Raw genomic sequence first — 14,434 nt, forward strand, 5'->3', positions numbered from 1 at the left:
TAGTCATTACAAACGTCACAAGGCGTTTAATCTTTTTGCAGACAAATGATAGACATCACTGGAAGTTGAGAAATTCCCCTTAAAACGAATGGAATTTGCATCGTTCCATCTACTGTAATAACTGTCACTCAACATGATGCATTCAAAAGGGAAATTTAAAACACTGATACACATTACAAAAAAGACGACGACCAACATTCAAACATCAAGCGCATGTACGTGTTGAACATGCTACCCTCAGTCCATCTGCCAAAAGATGGACTGGTTCAGTGACCAAACTGAGCAGGTTGTGAACCACCTTATACAAACCCCAATCCGATGAAGTTGGGACACTTGGTAAACTGAATCGAATCAAAATGCTATCATTTTCAAAACATTCAATCCATTCGTTAGGTGGAGAAGAGTGAAAAGACAACGTGTTAAAACCAAGAAAGAATATTGTTTTTGGGGACATGTGCTCATTTCTAATTTGATATCTGCAACACGTCTCAAATAGGTTAAGTTGGGATCGGAGAGGTAGTTAACATCCAAATAAGCTACCGTATATCAATACAAGGGAGAATGTTTCATGAATTGTATGAATTGAAATGAATTATATTGACTGCCAAGATGAATGTTCAGGTATAAAATCACCCTGTTTTAACCCTGTTTTTTATATAACATCATCTCATCTGGTTCATGTAGCCCAGCGATGGGGAACCTATGTCTGGAGGGCCATTTGCAGCCCCCGAGGCCATTTGATCCGGCTCCCGAGACCATTTTAATGTTATGCAGCTTCACATGAAATATGACATATTTTGTAAAGGACTCTTAGAAATTACATTTGCAATATAAGTTATATTCAGGGTGCCTACAGAAGGTGGGGTGTGTTTCAAAGGTGGCTGCCTTCAATATAGGTCTAAAGTGCAAGGGTAAATCCTGGTTTGTTTTCATAGTACGTCCCTTGGAGGACTTTTACGGCCCTCTGAGTAATTTGAAGTGGCCCCTCGAATTAAAAAAGGTTCCCCACCCCTGATGTAGCCCAATTAACTGTTAAGTGTTGTCTTTTTTGTTTTTTTGTCTTCTTCGGCAATTGTTGCCTTTTATTACCCCTTGTCCCAACAGTTGAGATGTGTTATTTTTGCATATTGATGAATATCCCCCAAAACAATAATTTTGGTCTGTTTTGATGGCTGATGTGTTTTCTTAGTACCATCCTCCATCTAGTGTAAGAATTAGATGGTTTAAAATGAGTATTTTGCTGTTATTCACAATTTACCTAGTATCCCAACTTCACTGGAGTTAGGGTTTGTAGAAGACTTTGGATTTCCGTATTTTATTTAAACAAATTCAGAAAGCAAATAACCCGCTTAACATGCTGGCTGATCTTCACAACACTGAAATTCAATGTGGTTGGATCTTAGCAGGTGCCATTTTCAAGTGAATGTATTGTAAAATGTATCCAGAATATATTGTAGATTATACAATAGTTAGATCCGGTCGAATTATTTCACAAATTCTGATTGGACAAGAGGCGTTCTACACGTCACTAGGAGTGAGGGTATCCTCCAACACTCTATGAATGACTCTTCACATCTAATAATCACTCCGCGACCAAAGATACAAAGTAACCGTTACACCAACATTCCATTCCATCATTCCACAAAATAGGTTTTTAAAAAAAATAAGTTTATGTGTAAAACGGACATGTGGATAAAAATAAAAACACCATAGTGACAGGTATGTTTTAGCTCCTTACAAAGGATATTTTTAAAACCAGAGTTTTAAGAGGAGATTTCTGTAATACTTCATAATACTGACTCCTTCTTAAGCATTAGTTATGCATTTGTTACACATTATTCAAACCTTAGATAACTCTTTGTAAAACGTTTGTTAACCATTATCTCTTTATTTCCCTCTCCAGGTATTTCCTATTAATCATTAACATACACTATTAATTGTTATTGATACCGACACGTGTGTGAGAGAGTCTGGGAAGGATCGGCAAATGATGAATGATTTTTGTATCATTTGCCAATCCTTCCCTGACTCTCTCACACACATGTATCAGAATCAACAAATAACAAATGCATAACTAATGCTTAACAAGGAGTTGGTATTATAAAGTGTAACTGAGATTTCTTAATCTGTTAACATGTAAAGAAGCCAAAACGGGTGTGTTTACAAAAGTATCCATATACATGTAAGTGACGTTTTACAGTCTGGGCCAAAGCCCCCAGGCAAACCCTGGCAGTACGAGAGCGACGAGGAGGCTGGAGAAGAGGTTCACAGCGTTGTTATCCAGTATGGGTTTCCCACATATTCTTTCAGTAGTTGCGGATTCGTAGTTCACAATTTTACCAGTGCTCTTGTCCAGGCCTGTGAAAATGCAAGAGAATTTATTGGTGGTCAAGAGAGCAGCCTGTGATTACACATGCAGACAACAAAACCATCATCTCTGGCTTGGAAGATATGAACTGCAAGACGTTTACAGAATAACAAGGCATGCCCCCTTTAGAACGGTCAAGATCTCGGAAAGGGTTGAACAGAGAAATGCAGCGTCTTTGGTTCTGACTACAGGGGAAACAAACAAAAATCCAGCTAACATTGTAGGCCTTGGTGACACGAATGTGGAATAGCAATAGCCTGTTGAAATTGGCTAGAATTGTCACATCAGAAAAATAACCTTGGAATTGTGCTTTTGTGAGATATTGAATAAAACAGAGACTAGACTAGAAACTGGACTCGCCAGAGTATTGGTATGCATTTGACTTAATCCCCCCCCCCCCAACACACACACACACACACACACACACACACACACACACACACACACCAGGCTTGTACGAAATTCCGAATGGAAAGAATTTCAATTCAAAGCAATGCCATAATACGAACACTAGGTGGTGGTGTTCTATGTACGTTCAATGGGTGGTGTAGCTTAAATTCAAAGAAATTCAAGGTAATGGCGCCACCTAGTGTTCGTATTATGGCATTATTTTGAATTGAAATCCTTTCCATTCGGAATTTCGTACAAGCCTGACACACACACACACACACACACACACACACACACACACACACACACACACACACTCACCCTCACCTGAGTACTGCATGCTGGCTCCGATGAGGGAGTCCAGCAGAGAGCCCAGCAGGCCGGCCAGTCCTGCGTAGACTACGATTGGCCACTGCGGCACCGCCAGGTGCAGGTCGCTCACAAACAGCAGCTGAGACAGGAAGTAGGCGGCGCCCACAGTGGCCCCGCCCAGGAGGCTGGCCAGCAGGCCCACAGGGGTGACGCCTCCATTGGTCCCTGCACAAGAAGGACGTTACATTGTCAACAGATAAGTATACATGGGTTCTAAATTTTTGTTGTCAACTCAATCTCTGATTTTTGGAAACCGCTGTCGGTCAAAAAAATAGCTCACGTGGTTGGCTGCCAGTGTCTTGCCCCACCTCATAACATTGTGTTTACAAACACTGCAAACCCATTTACAAACACTGCGAACTCATTGACTCTGAAGAAGACGTGTGAACGTCGAAACGTTAGTCTTGGCGCTTGCCCAATAAAACCAGTTAATTTCCACATCTAAAGATGCTCTGGTGATTCCTTTCTTCCCCTGCATTTACCAAGTCCTTTCCCGAGAGACACCAGATTGTGAAGTGCAGGAGCGCGGAGGATATCTCTCTTTACTGCAAACCCATGCATTGTATACTGTCCATAATAAATACATAGATGTCCACACACTTAAGTACATTCAAATTCCCCTCTAATTTGACATGGTCATCTCTATAATTGCTAAAAGAGCTTTAGAATAAAATTGTCAGCTAAATGTAATGTAATGCAATTTAATGTGAGGTGCAACCCGAGTAATGTAATGCCATCCCCCCTACCAATTGTCAAAAAAGGCTTTGTATCCACATCACATCCATTTGTTTACATAATTGCTCAGACCTAACAGAACATCTGTAAGCAATGAAAATGGTCAGAGACTGAAGTTGTCCAAGTGGCACTGCAGCTAGTTAGTGATCACGGGCAAATGAAAAGTTAATAACTGGAAATTGGAGTAAAAAACATTATAACATTTAGCCTTTTTGACTCCCATTCAGGTTTCCCAGAGATCAGTTGCCCGAGATCGTCATCTAGGTGCGACTGCACGTTTTTGACGGGAAATGGGTGTGACCCTTCATGTACTTACACCTTCGCTGGGTCTTACTCTTTAAAAAAAAATGGCTGTTCGGATTGGCCACTATAGTCTTTTGTTCTATCTCTATAGTTATATTATAATTCATAAATGTCATCCCCCTACCACCAGGTGGCGACATGAATAAAAGTATGTGCTAAATGTAATGTAATGTAATGCCATCCAATGTCATTCCCCTCCCTACCTGCCGGCACCTCCTTCCAGGTGGTGATGAGCTTGGGTCTGCTTTTGCTCAGGACGGGCCCCACCTCGGAGGCCCAGGTGTCCCCCGCGCTACACGACAGCGCCCCAAGGAGGGCCAGGCAGAGCCAGGACGCGGAGTACTGCTTGCCGAAGTCGATAGGCATCTCACCGGGTCCCACCTCGATCATATAGAGCAGGGCCAGCTCAGTGGGTACACCGCCGTTGCACAGCACCTGCACCCAGTTCCTCTGCCCACCTGAGGACACAGAAACGTACATTAGCCTCTTACTGCAGTGGGGGTCGCCGGCGACCCTATTCACTTGCTGAAAATGCTTAACCACATCATAACAACATTGCTATGACATCACAGAGAGCTATAGTGCTGTGCTAAAGGGTTAATAAAGCTTACGTGTGTGTGTGTCTGTGTGTGTGTGTGTGTCAGGCTTGTACGAAATTCCGAATTGAATGAATTGAAATTCAAAGTAATGCCATAATACAAACACTAGGTGGTGTCATTACCTTGAATTTACTTTGAACCACCCATTGAGAGTACATAGAACACCACCACCTAGTGTTCTTATTATGGCATTACTGTGAATTTCAATTCAAAATTTCGTACCAGTCTGATGTGTGTGTGTGTGTGTGTGTGTGTGTGTGTGTGTGTGTGTGTGTGTGTGTGTGTGTGTGTGTGTGTGTGTGTGTGTGTGTGTGTGTGTGTGTGTGTGCATCCAGTTCCTCTTGAGGATACAGCAACAACCTGTATTTTCTTTTTATGCCCTGGACAACTGTAATGTGATCCACATTTTTGTCTCTGTAGCACTGAACTACTGTACATTACTACAAACTTGCCTTCTTTGTATTCTGAGTCCAGACGCTTCTTAATGTCCCCCTTCCATTTGGTGAGCTTGGAGGAAGTGATGAAGAACGCAAACAGGGAGAACAGGAAACTGTAGTTGGCCACCGTAAGAATGAAGCCCACCACCATGGCTGAGTAAACACACACGCACGCACGCACGCACGCACGCACACACACACACACACACACACACACACAAATTCCTTATGCAAAAAATGACAACCCACACAACATCATACAAAGGGGAATGTGATGCAACAGTCAAAAGTATGGCTATAATGGATCATCTTTAGTTGCGGACATGAAGAGCATGGACAACGTCTATTAATTAAAAAGTAAAACTCAAGACAATATGTTGTTACTACGTAGATGCATTAAAAAAACACACTTGAAATAAGCTTGCACAGAAATAAAATAATACTTTTCAGCTGCATTTGCTTTCAAGTGCACATCTTGTTGTTAAAAGCCTGTATGTTGCTGAGTGAAGATGGAAATAGTACTTAAATGTCGCTTTTAGGCCATCAGATTAGCTGCTCGTTCACAGTGGCTATGTCCGACGGATGATGGTAGGTGTGTCTGACACATGAGAGAGTTATCCTTCCATTTTTTTGCACATTCGTTAATACATGTTAACACACAGTCTGATTGGCTGACTGATCCATCGCAGTCCATTGGAAAATTCCTGAATATCTAGGCTGAGGCAACAGAACAAACGGACCCACAATACGTTTCAAGATTCACACCCGTGCAAAGTCAAAAGGATCTGTCGGCAAACGAAACTGAAGAGTAACACCCCAGTCACACACAAGCGTCAGTCACTAATTTTTTTAAGAGTAAGGGTTTTGGTGACATGAATCGATGTCGTGTATTGTGAAATGCAGTATTGCGATATTGTCATGAGACTTTTTACACACTATACTAGAGTCCTGTGATCCACTGACCTCCAAGGGCCCCCGTGTAGTCCAGGCTCCGCCTCTTCACCGCTCGCAAAGTCAGCGTCAGGGGAACCAATATCGAGAACAGCCATCGCCACGGAGATACAGGCTGCACTGACCCTGAAGAGACAATAATATGATGATGTGATTAGTAGGGTAGCTGTGGCCTAATGGTTAGCTTAGGGAGTCGGTCTTGGAATCAGAGAAGGCAGCAGGTTTGAATCCCATATCCCATATCCCATCCCATTCTTTGAATTCCCATTAAATCCCATCCCATTCTTTGAATTCCCATTAAATCCCATCCCATTCTTTGAATTCCCATTGAATCCCATCCCATTCTTTGAATTCCCATTGAATCCCATGCCATTCTTTGAAATGTTCCTTTCATTAGCCAACTGACAGGTCTTTCCCAATCACACCATCAAATAAACTGTATGAAAGTCATAGACATCAGGTGGTGCAGCGGCATCTAATGCTGCCTATAAATTCATTGGTAATTGGTGGTTGATATGATGAATATACTTCTCAGATAGTCCACTAAAAACAAACAAACAAACAAAAAATCCATACAATAGTGGCTCTGGCTGCCGCCCTGACATGTCCTGCTGAAATGTCACTCACCCATGAATGAATGTCTAAGAAGCATGTAGGCCTATTCGAAAAAAAATCTCACATTAAGGGTTGCAAGTGCCTTCATAGAGCTTAGAAATGTTTCTAAAAAAAGTGTTCAATGAAATGCTCATATATATTAAAACTTGACTTATAAGGTAGAAACACATTTATAACCAAGAATGCACTGTGGCACTTGATGTTGGAATGGGGCTTATATGACATAGCCTGACAGGCCAGCATAGAAAAGCTACTACCGGCCCTGGCCGCATTTCAAACGGCTAGGGCACTGACCTGTGCCATTGACCCGGGTTTGATTCCAGCCGAGGTGGTTTCCCGGACCTCCCCACGCTCTCTCTCTCTCCCATCACTTTTCTGTCTCCTCTCAGACTTTTATCCAATAAAGCCAAGAAAACCTCATAAAAGAATAAATGGAAAGAAAGAAAGCAAGAAAGAAAAGCTACTACCCAAAGTGATTACCTGAGTATGTGCTGGCAAACAGAGAGATGATCCAAAAGACGAGGGAGAGGGCCAGGGTGAAACACAATATTAGCAGATCGGTCATCATTTTGGAGTATTCCTTAATTGACAGGTCAACTTCATTCTGCATCATTCTGTAGAAAAAAAGAAGCACTTTCCATACTCAGGCAAGTCAAATGAGCAAAGAAAAAAAATACAAACCGCTCGTAGGCAGATATGCTTTCAATGAACTTAACTTAATGATTAAATGCAAACTGTTCAACAGTCATCACTTTATATTAATGAGTAGAGGGTAGGCCTCCCTTGCATGCAGACAAACCTGGGGACCAGATTGGAGCGCACACATATCTGTGTGTGTGTGTGTGTGTGTGTGTGTGTGTGTGTGTGTGTGTGTGTGTGTGTGTGTGTGTGTGTGTTTTCTTATGCCAGCACACCCTGCACCATGAGCCCTTCAAATTAGTGATTGATTAGCGCAAACGCAAAGTAGCCTGGGCTTCGGAGTTGTGCAAGGTTAGGATGTTGTTGGGGTTACAGAGTCACGCGAACATCTTATGGGATGATTCAGATCTTGTTCTAGGCGTAGGCTATCAGAAAAGCACACGTTTCTTTTTGCATTGGAATTTTACTGAATGGACTGCTTTATTTGAGATGACGGGCAGGTTTGCACGATGATAAAAAAAATACTCAATACTCAACACATTTCAATGAATGACCTTTTGAAAGGGAAATTAATATTATAATAATAAAATCAAAGTTTAGCCAAATCTGACAGCTCCCTGATAATCAGCTGTTCGGTAGCCCACTGGCTCGTCAACAAACGCTGAATCACATTCGCGTATCAACACAGCACCATGAGAGGTACCACAGAACAGAATAATATACTACTTATAACCTTACCTCTAGGGCCAAAACAAGGGTATTTGGCTGTGTGTTTGTCCATTTCATGTACAATGATTTGAACATACTAGACCCCATGCAAGTTGTCAGCGAGGTTTATAAAGAATACTTCCTGTGGGTACCTCACTGCTAGATACATCGTGTCATAAGAAAAGTCCTTCGAAATAGATTTTAAAATCTGTCTTTTGCCAATTCAATGCTTAGCCTGCATATTCTTGTAAAGTCTTCAGCAATGTTCTAAATGTTCTAACTTACATACCTGGACGTGATCGTGCATTAGTCATCTTGCCACATTTGGTACAATCAACCTTTATTTTGATGACTAGATTTTCGTAAGAGTCGGCCAGAGCCAGAGCCATCTGGTGTCGGCCTACCACACTGACCTCAGTTGAGTCTGGTTGAATCAAGGAGGTCTACGAATTCATGTGCTTCATAGGCCTACATACCCTATCTACAGGCTCTTATAAACGGGTGAGATCATAACGTTTTTGACTAGACCATAGATATAAACATGGTAGGACCTGGTGATAATAATGATAATATAAATAACATAAATATAATAATATACATAATATAATAATATAAAATCTATTATTAAAGACTGTTATTATTTTAAACAGACCCCCCCACACACACACACGCACACACACATAAGCAGGGGTAGTTGGTTGCACAATTTTAAACAATGTTAAAATGACAATGATATGAAGCTTGAACTTACTTGTATTCAGAGTACAGAAATGCTAATCCCTTTTAGCTGTTATGCTGATGTGTAAACAATCATCTCCCTTGAAATCATATCCAGTAGCCTACACAAAACACAGCAGAGATTCTTTTAACATCAGGCTGAAACCGTTGATCTCCACCCAGAATAAACCATCGGCCTATCTCAACTGTTTTCTATTGGCTCTGTGTGTATTGAATAGGTTGTTTCTTAGAAGCACATCATTTTCAAAGAAAAATGTCTCTTTCTCTTTCTAAGAGATATCACAAACATATCTGATTCTCTCCATCCAAATTAACCTCATATAATGTGAAGAAGTCATAAAATGCTTGCTGATTTCAGGGAACCCAAATGGGGGGGGGGGGGGTTGGGAGGGAGAGAGATTGAGTGAGTGAGTGTGTGTGCGTGTGTGCGTGTGTCCGTGCGTGCATGCGTGCATGCGTGCATGCATGCGCGCATGCGCGTGTGAAAAATCGGTGAAATCACCTTCCATGCATTATCTACAATTCATTTCAATGAATGAAATAATGGATAAAAGGATGAGGTTAATATTCAGGCTGTGGCATTCATGCATGGAGGAGGCGTGAAGTCACATTGAGGTTCTGCACTTTTCTCATTAGCCTTAGTAAGCATGTGCCAGGCAGGAGGTGAAGATGCAAGAATGGACAGCCTGTGCCCTGCTCTCATAGCCTCATCATGGGACTGTCATGGTGATTAGTTTTGGGGTTTTTCATCCTTCATTTGCATAGCACCGTGAGGATTGAGGGGGAGGGTGGAGGGTTAGGTTATTATTATTAATAGTGGTAGTAGTAGAAGTAGTTGTAGTGGTATTTTACAGTTGTCACAGCAAGAGTTTGGGCACCGCCTCAGAGTACCATTTGGCACGCAAGCATTATGTAATAAAACATAGCCTCTATCTTTTGTCAATAATCCTTTATTTCGAGAGGGTACCAGTAACTAAATGTCTCCAACTGGTTCCATTCGATTCAATGTTACATGTTAAGAAGTGATTTCACCAAAATCAGAGAACGGCTGTAAGAAAAGTAGAAAGGTAAAACTCATCACTCAACTTGAGGGTTTATAAGTATAAAAGTATAAAATCAGCCCATTTACAAAAATGATGGAATGTTGCTTTAATTTATTTTGAGGTCAATACAATCTGTATCTATTTCCTTTATATATATATATATATATATATGGGAGAGAGAGATGGGGAAGGATTGGCAAATGACCCGGGCTGGAATCGAACCCGGATCGCCGGCGTAGTAACCCAGTGCCCTACCGTTACAACACGGCAGGAAACAATCCATATCTATTTCTATACTGTACAATTCTACATTTACATAGGGAAGAGCAGATGGCCAGAGAAGGTGGTGTGGTGGGCGTAGCTATCCCACACCCATGAGTTGGGCCACAGCTTGACGTACACCACATCTCCCACCTCCAGCAGCAGAGAGACTCCATTAGAGGGATTCACACTGTGGCTCGTCTGGTGAGCGCTAGCAATGACAACATGGTCTCCATTTTTATGCAGGGTGACTCCTCCATTGTTAGACGCATGGCCTCCTGCATGAAGAAACACAAAGAACATGTAGACACCTCGGACCGGAGCTGTGAAAACTCCTGTAGAACACACAAAAAGAGAGAAATGGAAAAATGAGGCGATGATGTCCAGTAAACATTCCCCTCATTACATCATCAGATGAGATGAACAATAAATGACCAGACGTTGTAATAATTGTTGCAATAATCAGCCAAAACGTTAAAAATCAGCCAAAAATGTTTTTTAAAAAAACACAAAAAAAAAACGAATTCACATTATTCATGTTTACAAGTTAGGCATGATTCGTGCCCTGCTTTCAATACATATGTTCCAGAATTTAATGTTGTATTAGTCATTGAAAAGACTTTATTACCATAGTACTACACTGCTATGACAGTGCACAGAGTCTTAGGTAATGCATTAACCCATGATCTTTGCCATTCTTGTAACAGCTAATTCATAACAGGGGCCATGTCTCAAAAAATTTTAAACTTTAAGTTATGTTGATCTTGAACATATTGCTTGAAAAGGGGAAGCGGACATTGTGGCAAAGATATATGATTCAATAGGGTTACCAAGTTAATCATACCACCGCGTGTCACTAGTGCAACAAAGTGGGATCATGTCTGACCACTGACTTGTATAGTATAACTATACAAGTCAGTGAGTCTGACCTATTTGGGTATGACTTTCCATTGAACTCACTTTCTAGTGTCCCAAAGGGACATGGCTGCCATAGGATGGCAGAACCTTACGTCACATGGATTCTGGACGAAACTCCGTTATGAATTGTCTCTGCTTGTGGTAGGCCTACCTGTGTTTGGGTTATAGGCCTCGCCTATATTGGTGAAAACATGTCTGTAGACCAGAGGAGTTGCAACAGAGAAGGGTCCTGTATGTTGGCCAGCAGCAGTTGTTTGCAGAGCGGCAGAGAAGGACACCCTCCTGTTCTGCCTCTCCATTCTCAGCTCCTCCACTTGTCTCCCTGTGAGGTTCAGACTTTGAACCTGAGCTAGAGACGAGAGCAAGAACAACAGTTATTCCACTGTAAAAAAAATAGCTGTTAATTTAGGGCAATTCTGCAACAGCATTCTACTGTTTTTTGAAAAAACAGACAACTACTGTGAAAATATTACTTTGAGTCAAGTATTGAGCATAAACAGTAAGTACTGCACAATAGCAGCATTGGCCATTGTGGAAGCAACCAAGATATTTTAGGCAACACCATTGAAACCCATTCATCCTCCACTTGTCCATGATCGCCATCAAGCTGCAATAGCATACCACCTGAAGAACTTAAGTCATTTTCACTGGTTAAAGATTCTCTGATACTAACAAGCATTAAACAATTTCTAAGGAAACTACAATACTTAAAAAGTGTTTGATGCAGCACAGTATGATGATTTTCATCACTATGATTTTGATAGTGATGAAAGTGTGAATGGCTGAAACATTTTAAGAACTTGAACACTCTTGCAACAAGCAGCCCCATCTAAACCAATCTGCTAATCAGTGCCTGGCCTCACCTGAGTAGGGCTGTTATGCCATTATTCAATTACGGCCTTCACCTGCCAAGGGCCTGATGACTCTATAAATCTGAACTATCAACACTTCAGTTGCTTGCCTGCCTGCTGGCTGGCCTGCATGGCACAGCATAGCACTTGCTTGCCTACAAGCTTGCCTACAAGCTTGCTTACAAGCTTGCCTGCAAGCTTGCCTGCAAGCTTGCCTGCAAGCTTGCCTGCAAGCTTGCCTGCAAGCTTGCCTGCAAGCTTGCCTACAAGCTTGCCTACAAGCTTGCCTACAAGCTTGCCTACAAGCTTGCCTACAAGCTTGCCTACAAGCTTGCCTACAAGCTTGCCTACAAGCTTGCCTACTTTCCTCTTTGTGAAAGCTTGCTGTATGTGGCATCATTTGTGGCATTGTTGCATATAATGTGCCTGCTGCAAATTAGGCATTGCTTTGAGAGCTAGCTCGTGGTGCTGCTTGTTTGCTGTGCGACTTGGTGCAAAGTACGTTTTTAAAGACTGAGCAATGCTATATTCATCATTGGCTCATCAAGAGATACATTAAAAAGCCCACCTCGCACACACCCACCATTGTCATTGTAACATAGCACTGCGTACTCTGAAATTGTGTTCATGCCCACACTTTCAAAGGACCAATGTAAACCATTATCTCAATAAAGCATAGCGGCATAGTTTCATGTTCAAGGCACTTCAGTCATGGTGAACATGGGTGGGGTGGTAACATGGCCAGGGTACCACAGTTATGGAGAATGATGGGTGGGGTGGGAAGTTGCCATGGCCATATTCATGAACTATGACCCAGTATTTGCCTGTCATCTCACAGTACAATTCAACTTTTTAACTGAAATGTACTGTTATTTTACTTATACTACTGTATAAATATTGTAGAGCACTTTTAGTTTAACAATACTAATAACTGTAAACGTTCTGTAGAGTGCTGTTATTTAACAGTTCAATTGCTGCTGAAAAAAATTTATATACTGTGATACATTAAACAGCACTGAGCTGTATTTGATGTTTGGTGTGAAATAACAGTAGAATTACAGGTAAATATAATTGCCAGTAACTGCCGTTATTTTGCAGGGATTTTTTTTTACAGTGTACCATATTGTCTATTATGGAAGTGCCCTTGAGCTAGACTCTAGGGATTCACCAATACCCTGTGTCTTAATAGCTGCAAGTGCTTTTAGATAAAAGCGTCAGCTAAGTGTATGTAATGTACCGGTCATTTAAAATACTATTTCTATCCAGTAAAAGACTTACTGTCAAAGATGGCATAATCACATAAAGCAGGTATAGCTTACCCTGATTTACACTTTTCAGCTGCTCCACATATCTCTCAGTGTCACTCAGTCTGGCTTCTGCCTGTCTCAGTGCCACTCTTTGCTCTTCGACTGTCTTCTCGCTGTTCCTTAGTCTGGCCTCCATGGTCTCTGCTTTACCCTCACTGTCTCTCAGTCTTGCCTCCATGGTCTCTGCCTTCTTCTCCATGGTCTCTGCTTTCTTCTCCATGGTCTCTGCCTTCTTCTCCATGGTCTCCAGTTGTGCTTGGGTGTGCCTGAGCTCCACTCTCTGCTCTGCCAGCTGGGTGCTCATCTCTCGCAGCACGGTGTGGATGTCCGGCTGGCAGGTCTGCTGCTCTGCGGAGGTCGCACCACCAGCCCCATTTTGCATTCCACTTTCTGCTGCGATCAAACCCAAACCGATACACAGCAACGGCAGCAGCACTGCTTGGATAGTCTTCATTCTCAACAGACACACACACACACACACTGGTGTCACGCTGTTCAGGTTCGGCTAAAAACTGTCTGGAGATACCTTGTAGAGCCTCTACGTCTTAGTGTAGTTTAAGAGCTGCACTTAAGTAAACATTCTCAACAAAAGTGTTTGCCAATACCAGGAAAGGCAACTTTTATAGCTAACATTGACCCTACGCCAACCAATGGGGTGAAAGGTATTGTGTTTGTGAACTAAAGATTGTGAAATATGAGAAGTGTGCAAGCACATCTCTGTGGAGAGGGTGAAAAAAAAACACTATTTCTAAACACAGTAGTTGCCATGCCTTGGGTGGAGATCTCATGGCTGGAGGCCTTCATGCTGGACTTTCCCATATAGGTTTACCATGCTGCAGTGACGGAACATTTGCACACAGGGCCCCAGGGCAAAATACTGATAGGGCCCCTCAAACAGCTAGCCATGGTCACAATAGGGCCCCCCACCAACAACACATGAGGGCCCTGGGCCCAGGGGCAAATGCCCTGCTTGACCCCCCTGCATAGATTTCTACCTCATCCTCTAGGTCTCAGTGAACCTGGTGACTGAGGGATTTTCAGTCAATGAAATATACACATTTATATTTTCCGTTTTTACATTAACATGGGTAAATTCCTTGCAACATCTGAAGGTCGTAAAAACATTCTGTTCCTGAATTAAGGTCATCAGAGGCCATTTTAGCCTGATGCTGCATATTATCTTGTTTGACCTTTGGCGC

At 42.1% G+C, this 14,434-nt stretch overlaps 2 protein-coding genes across 3 annotated transcripts; both read right to left on the bottom strand.

The window, feature by feature from the left end:
• Nucleotides 1-10: 10 nt before the first annotated feature.
• tmem19 (transmembrane protein 19) lies at nucleotides 11-9,191 on the bottom strand. 2 transcript variants are annotated; one of them, XM_063212324.1, is made up of 7 exons: nucleotides 8,869-9,191; nucleotides 7,251-7,384; nucleotides 6,168-6,281; nucleotides 5,220-5,357; nucleotides 4,372-4,626; nucleotides 3,086-3,295; nucleotides 11-2,358 (listed from the first exon to the last, which is right to left on the bottom strand). In XM_063212324.1, the coding sequence occupies exons 2-7, from the start codon at nucleotides 7,381-7,383 to the stop codon at nucleotides 2,195-2,197; spliced, it is 1,014 nt and encodes a 337-aa protein (XP_063068394.1). In that variant the 5' UTR covers nucleotide 7,384; nucleotides 8,869-9,191; the 3' UTR covers nucleotides 11-2,194. The 2 variants fall into 2 exon arrangements, with proteins under 2 accessions (XP_063068394.1, XP_063068393.1); XM_063212323.1 differs by lacking the exon at nucleotides 8,869-9,191 and adding an exon at nucleotides 8,148-8,344.
• Nucleotides 9,192-9,342: 151 nt separating this feature from the next.
• LOC134459857 (heavy metal-binding protein HIP-like) lies at nucleotides 9,343-13,807 on the bottom strand. Its single transcript, XM_063212326.1, has 3 exons — nucleotides 13,248-13,807; nucleotides 11,229-11,426; nucleotides 9,343-10,494 (listed from the first exon to the last, which is right to left on the bottom strand). Exons 1-3 carry the CDS (start codon nucleotides 13,687-13,689, stop codon nucleotides 10,211-10,213), a joined length of 924 nt encoding a protein of 307 aa, XP_063068396.1. The 5' UTR covers nucleotides 13,690-13,807; the 3' UTR covers nucleotides 9,343-10,210.
• Nucleotides 13,808-14,434: the final 627 nt, after the last annotated feature.

This window comes from Engraulis encrasicolus, chromosome 12, assembly GCF_034702125.1.
Source record: "Engraulis encrasicolus isolate BLACKSEA-1 chromosome 12, IST_EnEncr_1.0, whole genome shotgun sequence".
Lineage (NCBI taxonomy): Eukaryota > Metazoa > Chordata > Actinopteri > Clupeiformes > Engraulidae > Engraulis > Engraulis encrasicolus.

Coding starts and splice junctions, on each gene's coding strand:
- tmem19 (XM_063212324.1), bottom strand. CDS start 7,383: ATGATGCAGAATGAAGTTGACCTGTCAATTAAGGAATACTCCAAAATG. Junction 5,358..6,167: donor CTACACGGGGGCCCTTGGAG/GTCAGTGGATCA, acceptor GTGTTTACTCAG/CCATGGTGGTGGGCTTCATT. Junction 4,627..5,219: donor GGACTCAGAATACAAAGAAG/GCAAGTTTGTAG, acceptor CTGTGTCCTCAG/GTGGGCAGAGGAACTGGGTG.
- LOC134459857 (XM_063212326.1), bottom strand. CDS start 13,689: ATGAAGACTATCCAAGCAGTGCTGCTGCCGTTGCTGTGTATCGGTTTG. Junction 11,427..13,247: donor GCTGAAAAGTGTAAATCAGG/GTAAGCTATACC, acceptor TCTCGTCTCTAG/CTCAGGTTCAAAGTCTGAAC. Junction 10,495..11,228: donor GGCCTATAACCCAAACACAG/GTAGGCCTACCA, acceptor TGTGTTCTACAG/GAGTTTTCACAGCTCCGGTC.